The sequence below is a fragment of the Myotis yumanensis genome, unplaced genomic scaffold (assembly GCF_028538775.1).
Source record: "Myotis yumanensis isolate MYYU_CA2020_CCGP unplaced genomic scaffold, mMyoYum1.0.hap1 SCAF_1, whole genome shotgun sequence".
NCBI classification, from domain to species: domain Eukaryota; kingdom Metazoa; phylum Chordata; class Mammalia; order Chiroptera; family Vespertilionidae; genus Myotis; species Myotis yumanensis.
The window spans coordinates 62,640,215-62,662,739 of record NW_027223752.1 but is presented as its reverse complement, the minus strand read 5'-3'; the positions used below and the strand labels follow the sequence as shown (position 1 = coordinate 62,662,739).

The 22,525-nt window shown below is 41.6% G+C and overlaps 1 protein-coding gene across 6 annotated transcripts in view; it reads left to right on the top strand.

Annotated features, from left to right (window-relative positions):
* Positions 1–21,517, top strand: part of TMOD2 (tropomodulin 2) — a 58,100-nt gene extending 36,583 nt beyond the window's left edge. The window contains exons 8-11 of one of the 6 annotated variants that reach the window (XR_011472424.1): positions 5,237–5,380; positions 12,500–12,644; positions 14,598–20,058; positions 20,139–21,517. Coding sequence is in view for 5 of the 6 variants with exons in the window: in XM_070422790.1 (XP_070278891.1) it covers positions 5,237–5,380; positions 9,908–10,108 (345 nt within the window). In the remaining variant the exon portion in view is untranslated. The other 5 variants (XM_070422799.1, XM_070422830.1, XM_070422790.1 and 2 more) reach the window with 5 other exon arrangements.
* Positions 21,518–22,525: the final 1,008 nt, after the last annotated feature.

Genomic DNA, 22,525 nt, shown 5'->3' with positions numbered 1-22,525 from the left:
CAGTTTGCCGACCACTGCCCTAGATGATTCCCCTTTCAGTTATGCCATTGTTAGGAAAGAGCCTTTGTATAGTTTGAAAATTGGTTCATTACCCCACAGGCAACAGAGATCTTCAGGCTGTTTATGACTGAACGCCTCACTGCTGAGAAGTAAAAATCAGCATTAAAGCAAAGAGCTTCAAGACACTTTTCTATGTAAGGTTCAAAACTTGATTCAACAAGGCACTTGTGAGATCATTGCAAATGTAGACAATGTGTATGTAAGATTGCATTATCCCCATTTTACAGAGGAGGCAACTGAGGCTCGGAGAGGCTGAGTAACTTAACTAAGATTAAGCATGTGGTCAAGCCAGGAAGTGAACTTAGTGACCTGTAGTTAAGTTTAGTTCACCATGTGCCAAGTACTTCCATATAACCACAACTATAGAAGTGAGTATTGACGGAACTTGCCATCACTTGAATGCCAGTGTAGAGAAAAGACCCAAATGTGTAAAAAATGCTATTATTATTAACAATGATGCCCCAGAAAAATCAAGAGTTTATTACAGCACTGTACAATCAAAAGAAAATGACAGTCACAAATGTAAGCCATATGCATAATTTTCAATTTTCCAGTAGCCACATTAAAAAACGAAGAGCCCTGGCTGGTGTTGCTCAATGGTTAGAGTGTTGGCCTTCACACCGAAGGGTCCCAGGTTCTATTCCTGGTCCCAGTTGGGGCATGTGCAGGAGGCAACCAGTGCTTGTGTCTCTCTCACATTGATGTTTCTCTTCGCTCTTTCTCTCTCGCTCTTTCTCTCCCCTCCCCTCACTGCCTCCCTCGCTTCTACTCTCTGAAAAGCAATGGAAGAAATATCCTCAGGTGAAGAATAACAACAAAAAAAAAACACAAAAAACAAAAAGAAATAAATGAAATTAATTTTAACTTTAATAATATATTTTATTTAAACCAATATATTCAAAATTTCAAAATACAGGTTGAAAATATAATGAGGTATTTTACCTTATTGTCTTCATATACGTCTTTGTGCATTTTACATTTACAGCACGTCTCCACTCAGACCAGCCATTTTTCAAGGCCTCCGCAGCTGCGTGTCTGGTGGCTACCATTTGGATGACACAGATTTAGACATTGCAGAAAACTGCATTTCATACAGCACTGTAAAGTACAGAAAGCAAAGCTTTCTCTTTAAAGATGTATTTTTACCCTAATTATTTCTATAATATTTAAGAAATCTAGTCTTTGTTTTACTAATGTTATCATCCCCAGCACATGTAATAGATGCTCAAATATTTGCTGAACTTAAATGAACTTGGGCCTACTGCCCAGGATTATGTTTGGCTGGGTCTCCCCTGTTTTGTTCAGTATGAGAAAAGTGCTTTCTCAAGTTTAAAAGAAATTGGCAAGATCTGGCTGCTTGCCAGGAGGTCCTGCAGCTTTTTTATAAAGGCATAATTGCTCTGACATTTTGTTATTCTAATAACGAAAGTAAATCTCAAAGCTTGAAGCGGCCATAAGGAAAGGCCTGATGCATTTCCTCTGGTGCTCTAATTAAAATGTGTACATTTAATTCTAATTAAAGACCTGGCACTTTGATTTACACGGTATACAATCACGTCAGTCCAAATCTTTGTACTTGCTTTTTAGTTCAAGCAATTGCCTGACTAATACACAGGATTATTCTTCTAGTCCGGTGGTTCTCAACTCAGGGCAGTCTGGAGATAATTTTGGTTGTCATTACTGGGAGGGGTACTGTTGGCATTCAGTGGGTCTCAGAGACTGCTAAGCCTTCTACAGCACACAAGACAACTCCCCACAACAAAGAATTCCCTGCCTCAGATGTCCACAGTGCAGAGCCTGAGAAACCCAAGTTGGATACCTTCTCCTTTCTTTCTGTTTCTTCCTTCATAAAAACAATTTAAATAGTTTAGACCAGCGGTTCTCAACCTGTGGGTCGCGACCCCTTTGGCGGTCAAACGACCCTTTCACAGGGGTCGCCTAAGACCATCCTGCATATCAGATATTTACATTATGATTCATGACAGTAGCAACATTACAGTTATGAAGTAGCAACGAAAATAATTTTATGGTTGGGTCACAACATGAGGAACTGTATTTAAAGGGCCAGAAGGTTGAGAACCACTGGTTTAGACGTTCCTTGTTCTATTCCCCAGAATAATCACTATTGGTTTGTTTTTCATTCTTCTAGTTGTTGTCTTTATAACTTTAATTAAAGTGTCTGTCAATCCTGGCTGAATGTTAGTCACCTGGGGAGCTTTTCAAAAATGCAGCTATGGACACAGACAATAGTGTGATGAAGGCCTATGGTGGGCTGGGGATTGGGTGGAGGGGGGCAAAGCGGTGGGGGGGTGAGATGGGGACATCTGTAGTACTGTCAGCAATTTAAAAATGTAGTTATCAAGGCCACCAGGTTCTGATTTCATTATTCTGGGTTGGGGCCCAAGCATTGGTATATTTTTAAGGCTTCCAGGTCATTCTAATATGCAATCACAGTAGAAAAACACTAGTATTCATACATTTTTATTTTTAATTTGCCATCTTAGATAATTTTTTATCCTCCATTAGACAAGATGAGGCAATTCTGAACTCACTCTACCTTCCATCCCTCCTTGCTCTTCTATCACCAAATTGTAGTTATTTTATTATCTTCACACATTTGAGCTTTATACATTTTATATCCTATTTTTAAAATAAATATATTTTTATTGATTTCAGAGAGGAAGGGGGAGAGAGATACAAACATCAATGATGAGAGAGAATCATTGATCGGCTGCCTCCTGCACACCGCCACTGGGGATCAAGCCCGCAACCTGGGCATGTGCCCAGACCGGGAGTTGAACCGTGACCTTCTGGTTCATAGATTGATGCTTAACCACTGAACTATACCAGTCAGCTTTATGTCATATTTTATGTTATTATATGGGTTGACTCCAAAATTTAAAACTTATCCTTAGCACTTACAATTCCCAAGTGCCTTGAAATTGAGTGATTCTTTTTTCCATGTAACTTATTTTTTCTTGCTAGAAACTTTAGGACTCTCCCTGGAGTTCTGAAATTTCACTTTATATGCCCACTTATGAGTCTTTTTTATTCATTCCTCTGAGCCTCAGTGGGTGCTTTCAGATAAAGACTTGTAGCTGCCCTAGCCGGTTTGGGTCCCGGGTTCGATTCCAGTTAAGGGCACATACATTGATTGCAGGATCCTCCCCGGCCTGGGCCCTAGTGGGGGTTCGTGCAGGAATCAACCAGTCAATGTGTTTTTCTCACATCAGTGTTTCTCTCTGTCTTTCCCTCTCTCTTATACTCTCCCTAAAAAATCAATGGAAAAATATCCTCAGTGAGGATTAACAACAAAAAAAGACGTGTAGCTTTCTTCAACTCTGGGAAATCTTTTCCTGTTATTTTGTAGTTTTTTGCTTTCTCTTTTCTTTTTTGTTATTGTCCTTTTGAAACTCCTATTGGATGAATGTTGATCTTCTCTTAACATTTCTTAACATTAATATCTAATAACACTTCTCTCTTTTATGTTGGTTTTTCTCAAATGTCTGGCAATCACTGGTTGCCCGTTCATATTTCTGAGTAGAGAGCAAGTTTGATTTGGGTAAGCCAGGATCATTTCCTCTGATTCACCACATGACAGGCTGCATATTTTGTTAATTAATTTTGATTCTGCCCTCCTCAAATATAAGCTCACTAGGGTAGAAATTTTTGTTTTCTCTGCTGCTGGAACATAATAGTCTTTTTTTTAATGAATGAATGAATGAATGAATGAATGAGTGTTTTTCCAAGCAGGCAGGTGAATTAACTGGCAACCTTCTTTGTAGTGAGTGTATGAGGAGCCAGCAGGCAGCCAGGGGTCCCCCACGAGTGCTGCCGTTAGGAGGGCTTCATCTGCAAGAGTAGATTTCTGTATATTTTATTCCTGGGCAATAGTTGCCTCTCCCTTCCTTTCATCCATATCGTATCTGGTGATGGTCTGGAGGTGCCTCAGTTTCTGCACTGCTTCTCTCTCAGGTCCTAGCACCCTCCCTAGAGGCTCTTCCTAGATTTTTCATTGATAGTTCACTGATAGTTGTGCTGGCAGGTACTCTTTTCTGGGAAACCACAGGGAGGGGTGGTGTGTTCTCCACATACTCTAGTTGTACCATTTGTTCCTAAGACACTTCTTTTTTTTTTTTTTAGAAAGAGAGAGGAAGTGGGGAGAGAGAGAGAGAGAGAGAGAGAGAGAGAAACATCCATCAGTTGCCTCTCACATGTGCCCAAACAGGGAACAAACTGAAACCTAGGTATGTGCCCTGACTGGGAATCGAACCCTGGAACTTTAAATATACAAGACAATGCTCCAACCCAATGAGCCACATGAGCCAGGGCCTAAAGCAGTTCTTTATTGAAATGCCCCAGTCGGGACTTACCTCTGGCATCTTAGGCAGTTTTGTGCTAATTTCTCCATCAGTCTTTCTGTTTTCTGTATTTTAGCAATTCTTCAAGATAATGGCCCTCTTTTATTTTGGGTTTTGTTGGGGGGGGGGGTTGTTTTTGGTTTTGGGGGGGTTTTTTTGCTTTCATGTATTGTGAGGGTTCCAGTCACTTAAAAGTTATATCTTTTCCTCATGAAGGGAAAACTTGGGGAGGAAGGGGAGCAAGCAGGTACATGTGTGCAGACTGCAGGCTTGAACTGGGCATCTCTGGTGGGTTTGCCACTCTGAGAGATGACTTTGTTCCAAGAGTTATCTTTGAGGAGTTCTGATTTCTGGATGACCTGAAATGATATGACTAAATCAGTAGTGTCTAAATGCTAGTCAGTGGTCAAGGTTTTCTTTTAATCCATTCATATACGAAGGGGCAAAATAAAGTAATTCTGAAGCTAGATCCTTTGTACATATTTCCTAATGTTAAACTGCCTTTTCTCAAAAATGACATTGATAGTGATAACAGATGGCAGTGGGGTTTTTGGTGTGTTTTTTATGTCCTTACTCAACAAAGCAAAGTTGGTAATCCTATGTCAGTATCTTAGTATCTTTTTTCTTTTTGGTTTTGCAGATATATGAAATTCATAAGTTTGTGCTGCTGGACTAAACATTTTTTTGAGTTTTAAATTATGATTTAACTAAGTTTTTAAGTTATTTGTAAAAAAGACTCATTTAATTTGGGGGTGGGGAGTTCAGGAAATAAATCTTTAGAAACCCTAATGGTTATTTCCTTTTTGAATAATAAGGCTTTTGCAGATATGCTGAAAGTGAACAAGACCTTGAAAAGTCTAAACATAGAATCCAATTTTGTAACTGGAGCTGGGATCCTGGCCCTGGTGGAGGCACTAAGAGAAAATGACACCTTGACAGAAATCAAGATCGACAACCAGGTAAGCTGACCCACAGGCTGCATGTGAAAGGTACGCCACAATGGAGTGAGTTAAAAGACAAAATTCTGTTGCTCGATTTTATGGTCTAGCTTTCCTATACATTATAAAAGCTGCAGCCCTGACTGGTTTGGCTCAGTGGATAGAGCGTCGGCCTGCGGACTGAAGGGTCCCAGGTTTGATTCCAGTCAGGGGCATGTGCCTTGGTTGCGGGCATATCCCCAGTGGGGAGTGTGCAGGAGGCAGCTGATCGATGTTTCTCTCTCATTGATGTTTCTAATTCTCTGTCCCTCTCCCTTCTTCTCTGTAAAAAATCAATAAAATATAAAATAAAATAAAATAAAAGCTGCAGGCCTGTGAGGGAGTAGGGGAGAGCATGTTCCTAATTAAGCATTGCACAGTGGGACAACCTGAGTTATAAAGAGCCAGCTGGCCCCCAGCCCTGGGCTAGTCAGGCCTGGAGGAGAAAGAGCAGAGAGGGCAGAGGTATGACAGCTGCTTTGTTCAGCCGTCATCACTGTGGCCTCTCAGCAGGAATCTCAACCCATGCCTGCCCCAGCCTTGCTGTTGCCCGTCACTGGGGCTATGGCTACAGAGTGGCCACTCCCAGAGCCAGACTTCCTGTCCCTGGATGGAGGTTCCCAGAGCTGAAAGAGTAGAGCGGGCTCCTGCAGTCTAGTGCTGGCCACAGAGCCCATTTAAAGGACTTTGGGTTCTATGCCTGGCCGGTGTGGCTCAGTGGTTGAGCATCGATCTATGAACCAGGGGGTCACAGTTCGATTCCTGGTCAGGGCACACGCCCAGGTTGCAGACTCGATCCCCATTGTGGAGCATGGAGGAGGCAGCCAATCAATGATTCTCTCTCATCACTGATGTTTCTATCTCTATCTCTCTTTCTCCCTTCCTCTCTGAAATCAATGAAAATATATTTTTTTAAATAAATAAAGGACTTTCAGGTTCTAAAGATGGCCTGGCTTAGAGTAGCATCAGGACTCATGCACAGAGCAGTCATAATCTCAGCTGTTACAGCGTTTCTCAGGGTCCCCTCACCAGCCAAAGCAAGTTGTTTTTCCCTGGAGCCACCACTTCCTGTCCCCGGAAGCCCTCTCTTTCCCAGCATCAGCCTGCCTGCCCTACTTCCAGACTTGCTCTGCTGCTTCAGCTGGCTCCTGCTCACAGGGAGCAAGTCTCAGTTCTCGGAGTGTAACCCTGCTCCTTTGTCACAGGGAAGTGTCTACAGTGGGATTCAGTGAATCTGAGGGGTCTAGACACTGTACAGTAGGAAGAAAGGGCCCTGAAATAGAACCGAAAGAGGAGAGAGCAAGGAGACTTGTACTGCGAGCATTCTCTTGTGGGGATGTCGGGGGGAGGGGAGAGATATTGGGGGAAGTGCCTGTTGAAAGTGCTCCCTGCATTTCTGAGAAATTTCCTGGTCTAGACCCTCTAAGATCTGATAAAGCCCCAGCATCCTACCCAGGACTTTTTTTCCCCCCAATATATTTTTATTGATTTCAGAGAGGAAAGGAGAAGGAGAGAGAGATAGAAACATCAGTGATGAGAGAGAATGATTATCAGCTGCCTCCTGCATGCCCCACACTGGGGATTCGGCCTGCAACCAGGCATGTGCCCTGACCAGGAATGGAATTGTGACCTCCTGGTTCATCGGTCGATGCTCAACCACTGAGCCGTGCTGGCTGGGCCAAGTCAGGACTTTTGCCTAAGCCTGGAGACGGGTTCCATGGACAGCTCTACTCTGTTTTTGCTGACCAGGACCGCAGGACTGTCCAGCCCTGTACTCCTCCTGAGGCTTGTTATTAGGGAAGTGGGAACCCCACCAGGAGACAGGCGGCCTTCCTCACCATCCCCAGAAGGGATGCATCACCAAAACAGCTTTCCAAATGCAGAGGTGTGGAGGGACGCCCAGACACATTCAGGGGAAGCTGATGCTGTGTATGTTGTTGTGTGTCCAGCTGATAGTAAGTTAAGGGTCATCAGGAAGCAGGAGAGCAGGAAAACAAGTGAGAAAAATGCCAGAAGGAAAAGAACTGATAGCTCAGGGATATTTATCAGCTAGAATAGTATCAGGAAGAAGATGAGCTCCCTTAGTAACTATTCCCAGGAGATCTAAGACAGAAGTGGACACTTTATTCCAGGTATATTTATCTTCTTGTGTTGGTTTACTTTAGGCCATAGTGGAACCCCATATCTGAAATAATGTTCTAAATACTCTATTCCTAGTAAAATATCATCTAATTAGGGTTGCCAGATAAGATACAGTTAACTTGAATTTCACATAAGCAACAATTAATTTTTAGTATAACTGTATCCCAAATATATCATGGGACATACTTATACTAAATCATTTATTTGTTATTTATTGAAATTCAAATTTAACTGGGTGTTCTGTATTTTTATTTGCTAAATCTGACAACCTTATATGTAGTGAGTGAGCTGAAATCCTGAAAAGTTAGAATAGAGAAGCTTTTTCTAATGTATGTGAAAAAGAACCTAAAATACAGTCTCTCTTAAATCCCTTCTAGATCCCCAGTAGGGAGCGTGCAGGAGGCAGCCAATCAATGTCTCTCTCTCTCTCTCTCTCTTTCTCTCCCTCCCTCCCTTCCTCCCTCCCTTCCTCTTTCTCTCTCTAAAATCAATACAAATATTTTTAATAAGCCCTGGCTGGTGTGGCTCAGAAGTTAGAATGTCAGCCCAAATACCGAAAGTTCTCGTGTTTGATTCCCGGTCAAGGGCAGGTACCTGGGTTGTTGGGTTTGATCCCCGCCCCAGTCAGAGGCAACCAATCAATGTGTCTCTCTCACATTAATGTTTCTCTTTCGCTCTCTGTCTTTCTCTTTCCCCCATCCTTCTTTTTCTCCCCCTTTCTCTCTTTTCCTCACTCCCCCTTTCACTCCCCGTACAAATTAATGGAAAAAAATATCATCAGATGAAGATTAACAAAAATGAAACAAACAAATAAATTTAAAAATCCCACCTAAAGTATCATCCTCACCACCCCTCTTCAGTCATCTGGGCATGGTTTTGTGTAATTTTTCAACTTTAGTCCCCCAGTATGCCTCTAAAATGACTTTTCTTTACTCGTGACAAAGAAGAGGATTAAGTTCTAGAACAACTGGAAAAATGTTTTGCTTTATTTTAAGAATGAGGAAATTCATAAACAAACCTTGATTTCCATCCACAAGTTTGTTCACTGACTCATAGACTATTAGAAGTAAATCTCAGTTTCCTCCTCTGTCTAAATCTCTAAGACAGTTTCCTCAGGCAGGGCCAGCAGCTGAGACCCAATTAATATCATTGCAGCAGGAAACTGCACCAGAATGGAGGCCTGCTGAGAACCCCCCACTGTGTGGGTTCCAGGTAAATATGTAATGACTTAATCAGTGCCCTGTGAGGACAATTGGTAATGCATATTCATGAATAAATAAATTGGAGTAGTGAAAAGAGGTTACTTAAAGAAAAACAGATGGTGCCCTGGCCAGTGTAGCTCAGTTGGTTGAGCATCATCCCCTGCACCAAAAGGTCACTGGTTCGATTCCTGGTCAGGGCACATGCCCAGGTTGCAGGTTCAATCCCAAGTGAGGGTGCATTTGGGATGTGGGTGTACATGCAGGAGGCAACCAATTGATGTTTCTCTCTCTCCCTCTCTTGTCTTCTCTCTCTCTAAGAATCAATTTTTAAAAAGACATTAATAAAAATAAAGAAAAGCAAAAGGTGATCTGAAGGAATGTATGCTTGAACTTTTGTTTCTTTTTTTTCTTTGTATTTAGTGACTTAATAAAGAGAAACATACTATCCAAATTATAAGAAATTCTGGTGCTCAGTTAGTGTCCTGGGTTTATACAACACAGAAGACCTCAAATAAAAATTTCAAAAAACTCAGTCTGAGAAAGAAAGATGCCCTATGTTATATTACTTTCTCCTCCTCTTTTACATGCCCCCCAATATAATTTTCAGCTCCTATATCCTTTATATCAACACGCCATCCTCCAAGTTATCCAAGTGCTGGACCCCAAATGCTTGAGAGTTGCAAGGGGAAATAAAGGAACTTTTATATTATCCCTCTCAGTCAGCCACATCCACCACGAGCTCCTGCTGCCTTTGGACAGCACCACTTGGCCCATTCCAGGGGCATAAGCCATAACTGTGGCAGCCCCGCCCTGAGGTTGGATCTCAGTCCTTAATACAGTCCCATTATTCAAAAGTGTGTCATGAGCTAAAGTTGCTCATGATACTGTGAGGTCAATATCTCTTACTTTATTGCTGCTCCTCCCTCCCATAGATCCGCATTGCTTAGAATGCTGACTCCACCCTGTGGATTCCCAAAACTGTTGTCTTACTGGAAGTACCACATTTTGTTAATATCTTGGCAAGAGACTCATTTGACAGGTTGCTAGATGAAAAGAAAGATAAAGAGCAAAGGACACAAAACTTTCTCCATAAACTTTTTGTTTGTTATATTTTGTTTTGTTTTTTCTCCATAAACTTTTATCCTTCATCTACCCCATACTTAAGATTTCCAAATTTAGACAGAACCTAGAGAGAGAACCTAGGGAGAGAACATGGCAAAAGATCCTGGACAGAACCTGGCTACAGAACTTGGCTGGAGAACCTAGACAGAACATGGCAGGAGAACCTGGACAGAACCTGGCTACAGAACCTGGAGAACCTGGTAACAGAACCTGGCTGAGGAACCCAACTATGATGATCACCTGAATGCTGCCTCCGTGTCATTCCTTCTTCTCCTACTCCGTCCACACCTATGGGGAATCCCTGGACCTGCTGGGGTTGGACCCCAACAGCCCATATCTCTATTCAACATGTTCAATATTTCCTCTAAAAAAAAAAAAAAAAAAAAAAAAAAAGATTTCCAAATTTAAAAGATATATATATATATTAGAGCAATCCAATTGCATAATACTGGCACAGAAATAGAGTGACAGGGTAATAGAGTCCAGAAACACTCAAGTACTAGTATACTTGAGAATTTTGCAGCAAAGTGGTATTTCAAATCATGGAAGAAAAATGAAGTAAAAGATGGTGGGACAATTTGCTAGCATTTTGGAATAAAGTTGGTGTTCCATTTTAATTCTTTTTTAAAACATACTTTTATTGATTTCAGAGAGGAAGGGAGAGAGACAGAGAGATAGAAACATCAATGATGAGAGAGAATCATTGATCGGCTGCCTCCTGCACTCCCCCTACTGGGGATCAAGCCTGCCTGCAACCCAGGCCTGTGCCTTTGTCCGGAATCGAACCCGGGACCCTTCAGTCTGCAGGCTGACGCTCTATCCACTGAACAAAACTGGCTAGGATGTATTTTAATTCTTATATTAAAATTTATTTCAGATTAAATAAGATTTAAATATTACAATATGCAAAATCATAAATCAAGTGGAAAAGCATCAGGAGTGGAGACTTTCTAAAATGACATAAAATCTAGATTAGTAAATTTAACCATATGAAAGGGAGAAAATGTCTTTAAGTAATCAAAAAAAAGAAAAAACTGAACAAAGTATTTTCAGCAAATTTGACAAAGGGCTAATTTCCTAATATATAAGAAATTTACAAGCCAATTTTTTTTAAAAGCCCAGGAAAAATGGGCAAATTACAGAGATTGGTAGTTTAAAAAAAAAAAGACATACAAATGCATGAGAAAATTAATTGTTCTTATTCATAATTTGAGAAGAGCAAATTAAAGCAATTAAATATGTACAAGTAAAATATAAGTTTCACTTATTGGATTGACAGAAATGAAAAGATTGGTAATATCCCATGTTAGTTAGGGAAGGGAAAACAATAACTCAAACACTGTTAGCAAGTGTAAAAATTGTCATAGCCTTTGAGGGGAAGTCAGTAATATGTCAAATATTAAAACATACTTACACCTGGATCCTGCTGAAATTTGCCTCCCAGGCACACTTGCAGAAATGCCCCAGGATATACTGTGTGTGTACAGGAAGGTCCCTGCAGCAAGGTTTGCAATAGTAGAAATGGAAAGCGATGTAAAACAGTCATTAAGACCTAGCTGCAGACATTATGATGCATTACTACTGTGGAATGCTGGGCAGCTGTCCGTTGAGGTAAACATGTATTTACCTACATGAAAAGGTGTCATTAAACTTAAAAGAAAAAGAAAAACATCTTTCAGAACAGTATGCTACTAGAATCCATGTCTGTGAAGAAAGTATAGGTGTACATAAGATTACATAGACATGTGAATGCATAGAAAATGTTTAAGACTATAGACTGTATACCAAACTGGCTTTCTCTGTGTGGAGTGGGAATATTAGGGGAAGGGAGCTTTTATATTTTATACACTTTATTGTTTGCTTTTTCTAAACAAGCCTGTCCTTTTTACTTAAAAATATTTAATGAATATATTATGAAAAAATATACTGTGTCCCGTAAATTTAATTTTAAATTTTTATTTTTACATGCTGTCATTTTTAAAAATCTACTTTTACTGTTTTTATTACTCTATGTCTCAACTTAAAAGACAAACAAAATACATTTTTCCACAAACATAAAAAAACTTATTTACTTTTCTGTAGCCCAGTAACCTCTTCAGTGCGTGATAACTCACTTGACTATGGTAAAGCCTCTTAGGGATATCTTAGTGAGACTCTGCTGAGAGAGAACAGCCCATTAATGAATGATCTTTCATTATTTTTGGATATGGGTCCCAGAATAGAAAATTCAATAATTGGATTGATTGCTATAAGACAGTTTTCCTATTAAAAAAAAAAAAAACACCCTTTGTTTAAACCATAAACACTGGGGTAGATTGGAAACACCAAATACTGGTTTTGCTTTCATTTTACATCTGGAATCATCTTTTCCTTCATAAATAATTGGCTTAGTCCTCTCAGGTTCGCATGCCAGCTGATTTGGCTATCTATCTGTTGGGTTTTGCTTCTAGACAAGGAGCAAATGACTGCATGGAAGAAAATATCTCAAGTGACTTTTTTCCATTCATTTGGAGACTTTTGGCTCTTTGTTTTGTTTTTTTGGTTTTGTCCAAGTAGCCACGTATCTTTTCCACACAAGTAACTGTTTCCTCATTCTTCTTGGTCATCCTATGTATGTACCTGCACCTGCAACCAGAGACAGCAGTTGGGAACAGCCGTAGAGATGGAAATTGCCCAGATGCTCGAGGAGAATTCAAGGATCCTCAAATTTGGATATCAGTTTACCAAGCAAGGGCCACGAACGAGGGTGGCAGCTGCCATCACGAAGAACAATGACCTGGGTAATGCGGCCATACTGTGGTGCTGTTAGCAACTAGAAAAGCATGATGACCATTCATTTCTCCACTTCAGCTCTAACATCTCACCATCCCACTGGCCTTTGGTGCCAGCCCTTCATCAAAGGCTAACTATTACATGGTCATGGGAATCTTCATCATCTTCACAGTTTAAGCTTTATTGTAGCTTTCTCTCAAGAACTGTTTGTTCTTTTTTCCAGAAAACCTGTGTTTTTTGTTTGGTTTCCTTTATGTATTAGCTTCTCCTTTCCTTACTTATTGCATGTAATCACCCTCTGCTATTACCTGCACCAGAAGATGGATGGACACAATGGCATGGACATTCCCAGTTCCCTTCGTTTGTGCCTGACTGTGCTTCTGTAGTTGGGTTTAAACATGCTTATGCCTGATACTTTGATAATTTACATGTGAAATGAACCAGTGGGACTATGCTATGAAGGGAAACCCAGAAGTAGCTTTTTCAGCTAGCCTCTCGTGAATGTTTCCTGCTGCCCACTCTTTGCTGAGGATCTGTTCACATTTCTTCTGTTCACATGAGGTGGGGCAGGTCCTAGTCAACCACAGCACAGAAGAATGGGACAGGCTGGGAAGGCGTGGTCTGGGGACATCCCCGCCACTTGAAGCAGCATTGCAAAAGGGCATCCAGGTGTGGACAGTCCACTTGGCAAGCAGTTAGCCAATAGCAGGCCTCAGTCCCCGGTTTGAGGTTCAGGGTCAGAAAACCAGACCTTGGACAGGGGAACTGGGCAGAGTGTTCTGTGAAGTATGGTGCTGGCCACAGGGAGGATTCAGATAGTAGACAAGATAGAATGCGAAGGCTTAGAACCAGAAGGGAGCAGGTGAAATTAGTGCCCAGTTCTCTGCCCACACATGCTGAGCCAAGCCCCTGAGGCCCAGCCAGAGTGCAATGTGTGGCATCTGGGGGCTGGCCGGGCAGATGGCAGTGCTTGCCTTTGGGCTGCAGAAGGTGAGGCTAAGGAGGCATCCCAGCAAACAGGGCTTTGGGGAAGGGTGGAGGCAACAGTAGGAAGATGCATAGGAAAAGCGGAGGGGGTCCACTGCCGAACAACATGGAGACCAAAGAAGAACAGGCACAACGAGAGGTTTGAAGTAAATGGAGGGGCCATCCTGAGCCCAGGAGCAGTAACTGTGGGCTAGACCTTTGCATTTTCGCAGCCGAGGCAGGAGTAGGCTGGGCTATTTAAAGTGGATAGTTGGAGCAGGGCCACAGTCAGGGCACCATTTTGCCAAACCCAGAAAGGTGAGAGTAGCCCATTTGCTACCCACTAGAGGAGCCTGCAGGTGGGAGGTGAAAGGGGGAAGACGACGGTGGCAGAAACTGGGAATGGGCAGCCAGGCAACTTCTTGGACACTAAGAACCAGTTTAAGGGAACCTTAATCTCTAAGTTTGGTTGCCATCTGAATCACACCTTCCTTGGAGGTTGATATGTAGGAGATTTGATTTAAAACAGGTTTAGAAACTTTGAACTTTCGATTGCAGATCCTTCTGGTCTGCAAGCCATAATCAGAATTAATAAGTTGTGAATGTGTTATCCTGGGGCATTAAAGCTAATAGGTGATTGAGTTGCACAGAAGCTGAGAAGGGCTGTGGTTAAGAACTTCCAAGAAACTATTTGGAAGTTCACTACATTGTGGATCTATTCTACTCCATAGGACTGGGAAAGTCCTAACACTCAAATTCTCTCCTATCAGACGTAGCTTTATTTAAATGTAAATCCAACATGACACTGGATTTATTCTCTCAATCTTAACTAAGAATGAGAGAATCATCCAGTAGGTAATTGAATATTGAAATTTAAGATAACTGTATCCTCAAGTGTGTGAGGTTGCTGTTCTGTGTGATTAATGTTGTTTATCTGAAATTTAAGGAGTATCCCTTCACTTTGTCATTTTAACCTTCCTTTCTTTCTTACCTAGTTCGTAAAAAGCGAGTTGAAGGAGACCGAAAGTAAATTTCTACAAGAAGCGAGGTTTCACCACGGCGGCCATTTAAAAAACGAACAAAAGCTCTTCTCCCCCACCGGGACTATTTTATCAAAGGTTGTTCATTTCCGTTAACCACAAAACTAATATTTAATTTTTATTCTTTTTTAGCACTACTTATTTATCTGGGGTTTTAAAATACATACGATTGTTTTATTTGCTCGTGGGCACCTCTGGCAACTTGCACCAGTGGACATAGGCAGGTCTTATTGGGTGACAACGATCGAAAAGGATTTAACCACTTTCATATTGGGTTGTCTCGCTTGCATGAACTTTTTATAACCACTGAAAGGCGTTTAGTATGTAAGTGTGTTTGTAACTGATTATGATAGAGGCCTATCTCTGTTTACATGCATAGCTTTGAGTTAGGCTAAATACAGCAGAAGTGTTCTGCTGACCATATAAGAAGTTAGTATTGCCAATCTTTCACTGGGCGAGAAATGCGACCCAATTTAGCACAAATTCTTAGTTCCAGAAATATCACTGAATGCACATGCCCCACTGATCAAAAATCAATGGGATCATCTTCATGAAAACAAGACAGCATTATGATACTTTAGCATAGCCTCAGTAAAGAAGTATAAAGTGTTTATTAACCCACAAATATAGCTTCAAGCCATACTCACGGGTAGCAAAATGAATTGGCACACCTACCTTTACTAATTATTCAACATAAATGCAATCTTTAACATGACTCTGATGGATAACTTTTTACAAAGCTGTTTTAAAGTTCTCCAGACAGGATGGGATATTTTTAAGTTTTAGTAAGAGGGAGGCTTTTGAAACAGTACACGCCCAAATAAAACAATAGTAATTGTGCATTAATCAAGGCTGTCTGATACACATGACCGCATTATTTTGGCAAATTTTAGAAGGATGTATTGCTTTTTCTTTAGTGTAACAAGATTGCAGGATAAAAGGTGAACATTCAAGTTAATTATACCGATTTTAGTCTACATGGCATGATCCATCCAGATACTTGCAAACATCAGGAAAACGTGTGAAGGATCACTTATCCAGATGTTTGTCATCTCAAGAACGAAGGCTGTGAAAGTACCGTGGCAATGATAGCATGCATTAATCTTTGCAGCGGTCAGATGCTGAAATAAGGAAACAAGTGACTACATCCTTTGGCCCAAGTGCACACGTCTCTGATAACTGTCAGTGCCCACGGCTGTAATTGGTGGCACTCTTAACACTAGCTTTTATGTCTCCCTTCCTTATTCCCTTCTCCCTTTCCTTCCAACTCTTCTCCTTTTTCTTTTCTCTGTAATGCTGAGTCTTGTAAAGGCGGCATTCCTAGTGCTGGTAACAGCTGGAGCTAAAGGGGTTGCTGACTCTGGCAGAAGGTGGGCCCAGCCCAGGATTTGTTTAGTAATTGAGTCTTCCTGCGTTGCTTGATAGCAGTAAAACAGGTTTTAAAAAATGATAAATTAATTCACATATCATTCTTGCTATATGTAGAGCACATGGAAACCGTTTCAGATAGATAGCCTTTATAAAATTGGACATTTACCTGTATTTTAGGTTCTCACCTCTGTAGCCCTGAAATTCTTTGAAACATCTCATTTTCTTGAGAATACTTTACATTTTGGGGGGACTAATGAGCAGAACATTTTTAGAACCCTAAAAATTCTTTAGTTTTCCACTACGTCTCCATATATATATATATATATATATATATGCACAGTAAATAGTATTTAATGGTTTTCAGTCTGATTTTTCCTTTCCCCTTACTTACTTAGGTGTGAAATGTTGGAGCCAGCTCATGCAGGCTTACTGATTATAAAATTTTCAAGAATTTTGCGAACTGGTTGTTAAACATGGCCATTATTAAAAATTAAATGTCATGCACTTACGATTAAGTAAGCTGTATTAAGAACAAAAGTAATACTCAAAAGTACATTTACTATTTCCTGTGCTCTTACGACTGTTTGCATCTGTTGTTGTCCTTTGGCAGACATGCTATAATGCTGTACTACTTACATCTCTTCTGAACTCAGAAGTTCAGGACCTCTTGTTGGAAGTTTGAAATTGGCCATGGTGGTGGGAGTATTTATACCAAGGAAAGTAGCAAATTTTACAAATCAGGGCTCCCTCCTACCCCATGCCCCCCAGTTGCTGGTTTATAAACATGCATCAGCAATGTATACAACTCCTTTTTTTTTTTTTTGTAGACATATGTTTTGGTTACCATGTTGCCAAAGGGGAGAACATTTCTCTTCTGTTTCTTTCTACTAGCACTTTAGATTCATTGCAGATATATTTAAGTGCTAAGTTCCTGGCACGACCCTGCAAATAGGACTTTTTCCTTTCTTTTCTCATTTACTCTTATTCTTAGCTTCACCCCTAAGAAATCTTGAATTCTACAGTGTTTTCTGCAGCACCAAGGTGCTGTCGACTGGGGGCTAAAGCAGTTTCTGACAAACCCTGGCAGAAAGCAAGAAAAAAAATCAGAATTTAATAGTGACTCTGCTGCAGTTGTTGATAGCATTACAGCAAGATAATGGGGTATTATCAAAATTTAGCACTGTTTTAGCTTGTAAAATAGTTGGCTCACATGTAATAGAATCTATGAAATCAAATATTTATAACTAATCATTTTATCTTAATATAGCCTAGGTTTTAAAAGTAGCTTGAAAGGTGACATTTTCATGAGTATTCACATATTAAAGATAACTATTAGAAGATAAACTTACATTTTGGAGAGCCTATAAATCATTTAATTAGCCTAGGACTTCATCTCTCCATCTTCCCAAAGTGTGCAAGTAGTTTTTTCATTATTATGAGCATGATTAATTCCTTACCATTCATCATGGTGGTGCATAATGTATATAAAATATTTTTATATGTATGCATTTGCCAAATATGATGCTGAGATATTTGGCAACATCTGGACAACTGATTGGGGGAGATCATCTCTTCCCAGACCACCTCCTTCCCTCTTTTAGATGTGTATAGGCCCAAGTAAGTGCAGAATCACTCACCAGGGCCCGCAGGCTCATATCACAGCATGACTCGTAAAAGGTGACTTTTAGAAGACAAATTCTGGAAGTCTGGAGATCACATCACTAGTCCAGCACTATATCTCCCCACCGTACGGAAGTGTGTAAAGGATGCTGTTTCATCGTCATGGGCATGAGTAAATCTTTTCCTTTTATCTTGTTAGGGCCTAATGTAAATAAGTGTGTGTGTGTGTGTGTGTGTGTGTGTGTGTGTGTGTGTGTCACCAAATATCTAAATAACTAGGTGTTTGGCTACATCTGGACAACCGATTGAAGGGAGATGCTCTCTCCCAGCTCCTTGTCCCTTGTCCTTTTTAGAGTTGCTGCAGGCCCAGGTTAATGTGAAATCACTCCCTGGAGTTTGCATTTTAGGTCATCAACCCCCAAATTTCACAGTGTGCATGGACAACAACCTTAGGGAATAAAGATTAGAAACTTCGCGATCATTTCATTGTTTCAGCACCAAATCTCTCCGTATGCCTAAAGTGTATAAGTAGAAGCCCTTTCATCTTCATCAACATGATGCAGCCCTTTCCTTACATCTGTGTAGGGTATACTTTATATCAGTATTTTGTACATAAAGATCACTAATTACTGTACAGAGCTATTTGGCTAAAGCTGTACAACCGATGGAAGGGAGATGCTGTCTCCCAGGCCCTCTTCCCGTATCCCTCTCAGAGTTGCTGCAGGCCTAGCTTAGATAGAGAATTACTAACCTGGAGGGGCACGTGCAGCTCACCCATCTGGGAGCACACAGATTATTGTACAATAAAAGCCCATCTCCACTTCAAAATTCAGAAATCCCAAATGCCTGTACTCCTCAAAACCATTTCCCTACGGGAAGCCTGGGACACCAATCACAGCAGCAGCTTCTCTTCCAGGCAGAAGCGTGGCCCCTGGCTGGGCACCAGCATTAGGGAGACCCGTGTGCTCTGAATAACTGCCATGAGATCGGGTCAGACGCTCAAACTTGAAAACACTGCTAAGCATCAGCATGCTTTAAATTCACAGAAGAGTTTGCAGATATTTCCTTTTTCGTGGAGATGAGGTGCTTAGCCCTCTCCTGGGCACTGTGAGGGAGCACAAAAACTCTGGATTGGTACAATTTGATACGTGTTTCTTGGGTTTTGAGGGTAGAGTGCCTTTTTGCAACGTGGATACCATCTTTAGTGCAAGTATTTATGGCATCAGCACAAGTGGGCAGGGGTGGTTAAGTTGTGAATTCTGGGTTCTGTGGGCTGTTACCTGTACTCAGTGGAGCTGTTTCTGGAATCGGGTTTTAAGTCACGATCCTGAAGCTTCCTTCCTCTCATACACTAATGCAGTAATAGCTACTTTCATTTTTAAAAAATCTTTATTGTTGAAAGTATTACAAAAGTCCCCTTTTCCCCTCATTGACCTCTTCTAGCCTGCCCCCCTGAGGCCTTCACCACCCTTTTGTCTGTGTCTATGGGTTGATCTCTTGCTACTTTCGTTTTATTGAGCAGAGAACTACGAAATGTTTTAGCTCTGCCTTCCAGTAGCAGTTCCTTTTGCTCCTCACTTCAAGTCTCCCCACCACATACCGTGCCATCCTCAAAGCTAAAGGACTGAGACAAAGCAAAGAAAAGGTGTGAGAATGAATGGAAGCATCAGGCAGCGCATTCTGGATGAAAATCACATGACCGCCTCCCCCAACAAACCGAAGAAAGGAAAGTACCTAGAACCCAGGATGGATTCATTGTTTTCATGCTACCAACTCTGGATTCGATTGGGTTTCGTTTGTAGTTCAGGAGTTTAGTAAAGTGGAGAGGCTGAGTGAGGTGGAGAAGGAAGATGGAAATTAAAGGTCTTAATTTGCATAACAGCAGAAGTAAACTCTGCTCAGCTTTCCTCCTTCCCATCTGCCCATAACATCAATGATTGAACATTCAGTAGATGGACGGAGACGGAGTTCCAAGGTTTAAGTTTTGAACCTGCCTCTGGGTACTGAGCTAGGAAGACTGTACATGCACCAGAGATTATCCCAGTTTTTGGTGCATCATTGACTTGGAGGAGGGTGAAGAAGACCAGACATTTCTCTGGTATCTTCCATGGTAGTCATTCTGAGCACTTAGGCTTTGCCAGTTGGCCTGGTGGAAAGGCACCTTATTAACAGATTTAGAGACTGACTCCTAATCCCATCACTGACACTTAGCAGGTGTATATGATCATTTAATTGCCTGCCAATTATCCTATATAATAAAAAGCTAATATGCAAATAGACCGAACAGCGGAACAACCGGTCACTATGATGTGCACTGACCACCACGGGGCAGATGCTCAATGCAGGAGCTGCCCCCTGGTGGTTAGTGCGCTCTCACAGGGGGAGCACCGCTCAGCCAGAAGGCAGGGTCAGGAGCAGCGAGCAGGTGGGCAGTAAGGATCAAGGGGTCCCAGACTGTGAGAGGGATGTCTGACTGATGGCTTAGGCCCGCTCCCCAGGGAGCAGACCTAAGCCAGCAGTCAGACATCCCCCAGGGGCTCCCAGACTGCAAGAGGGTGCAGGCCAGGCTGAGGGACCTTCCCCAAGTGCACGAATTTCATGGACCAGGCCTCTAGTAGACAATTTAGGGGGAAGAGCACTGGATTTGGAGTCAAGAAACCTGGACACTTGGCTCCACACTTTCTTAGCTGGGTGACTTTGGAGCAAGCCACTTAGTCTCTCAAGTCTAAGTTCTTCAGCTATATTATAATGGAAACAATACCTTCACTAACTACCTCACAGAGTATGGTGAAAATATAATCAGATAGCAGGATGAAAATACTATACTGGAAAGGACTGTAGAAAAGTGGGAGATCATTTTTATAATCTACTAGAGGACCGGTGCGTGAATTCATGCATGGGTAGGGTCCTTAGGCCTGGCCAGCGATCAGGGCCAATCGTGGCCTTCTGGCTGCCAACCTGGGCCTTCCTTCCCCAGCTGCTGGCTGGGGCCTTCCTTCATTCCACGCTGCCCCTGGTGGTCAGCACATGTCATAGCGAGCATTTGAACTCCCGGTCTCTCGGTGGAACTCCCAAGGGGACACTTTGCATATTAGCCATATCACTAATATTTTCCACTGCCTCTTGAATCTTTTATTTTCCTCTGACCAACAGTTACATCATCCACATCTTTTTGAGTATGGGGAATGGAAGCATGAGTATGATGTAGGGGACTGGGATTACTTTATTTTCCACAAAGACATGGGAGGGGTGGTTGATGGGGCAGTGCGTGTGATATACCAGTGATGTGTGTGTTAGGGAGTTTTTCTGAGTCACTTTGACAGCTCCTTGGGACAGGTCAGGACCCTTGCAGAGAGCCCAGGGCTGGACACAAGGGGGAAGCAAACAGTGACGAGGGTCTGGGACACTGCTGCCCTCCTGTCAGCTCTGTCACCATTCAGGGTGGGGCAGGCTGTGGCCTGAGGTGTGACTGGGGGGATAGGAGAAGACTGTCCTCGGGGCCCCGGCAGCTGTGTAACGGGCTGAGCTCGGTAGTGAAGGGAAGGCAGTGTCACTTGTGAGATCAGCTCTCCTGGGCAGCAGCTGCCTTGTTATCACCAGCAACCTTAGCCCTGGCCAGTATTGTTTTCTGCTAAGAAGGATCTTCAAACCTAGCCTCACAGGACTTTCACAAGCACTTGGAGGCAGGGACTCTCATCAATCTTTGTACCTTTAGTAACATCTAGTAAGGTGCCTTGTACAAAATGGGTGCTTAATAAATGTTGCTTGAATTGTCCTCCAGCTCCAAATAAATGAATAAATAAAAACGCTCCATTTGTCACCATGTATTTTTGGAAAACAATGCTGATTTGGATATCAGTTGTGTGTGACTTTGGGCAAGACTTTCCACCTACCTTGACTTCATTTCATCTGGAAAACGAAGTGAGCGGATCAGATGCCGTATCAGGTCCCTTCCGGCTCCTGAATCTTGGGATTCTAACCTGTTCCCATTGCAGTTTCATCTCTCCTCACCAGGCACTGTTCAGAGGAAGAGGTCAGAACTGGCCACCGACAGACAGACAGTTGTCTCTTCCTCCTTGGCAGTTTTTACTGTCTTCAGAGTAGTTCTCTGAAAGGATATTTTAACATATATAATATTTTCTCCTCAAAATCGGTGGAGGAAAAGGGGAAATGCAAAGAAGGAAACAGAGCACAGTTAACAGCACGTTTCTTAGAGGCTTTCATTTGAAGAGGGTGTGTGTGTGTGTGTGTGCGCGCGCACGTGTATGTGTGTGTCTGAGCACATGTTGCCTGGATAACAGAGAAGCTGATCAGAAGTACACTGTGCACTTGAGAGTAGCTGGGCCGGGATATAAAATTTTCCAGGATAGAGAGGAATTGGCCATATGTGGAATGAAATGGATAGAAAAAAGGAGCATGTTAAATTTTATTTTAGTAGTAAACATTGCCAGTGACAATCCTTAGTTAAGAAAGAAATTGTACTGACCTGAATTTCTATCTCTGCCACTTGGGTTGTTGTTTTTTTTAATACAACTCCACATGGAATATTTATATTTTAATTAAACCTTTATCTTAATTTTGTTTCATCCATTTGAGGGAAACAAATAAGCATTTTTCATTGCACTTAAAAATGTACAATACTTGCATGCCACCAATCTGTAATATTTTACAAGTTTAGATGCCTGTAATGTGGACTTTATGTGTACCTGTATTGTTTTGGAAGAGAACAAAGGAAATAATACTTTGTAAACTGTTTAAACTTATATTGGCAACATTTATTTGGCTAAGCAGTTATTGAAAAATCTTATTGTATTTTTTTATGTTGAAAGTTTTTAATCAAAGATGGACATTTATTATATTAGTTAGGAAATTAATAACTAATTTGCTTTAAA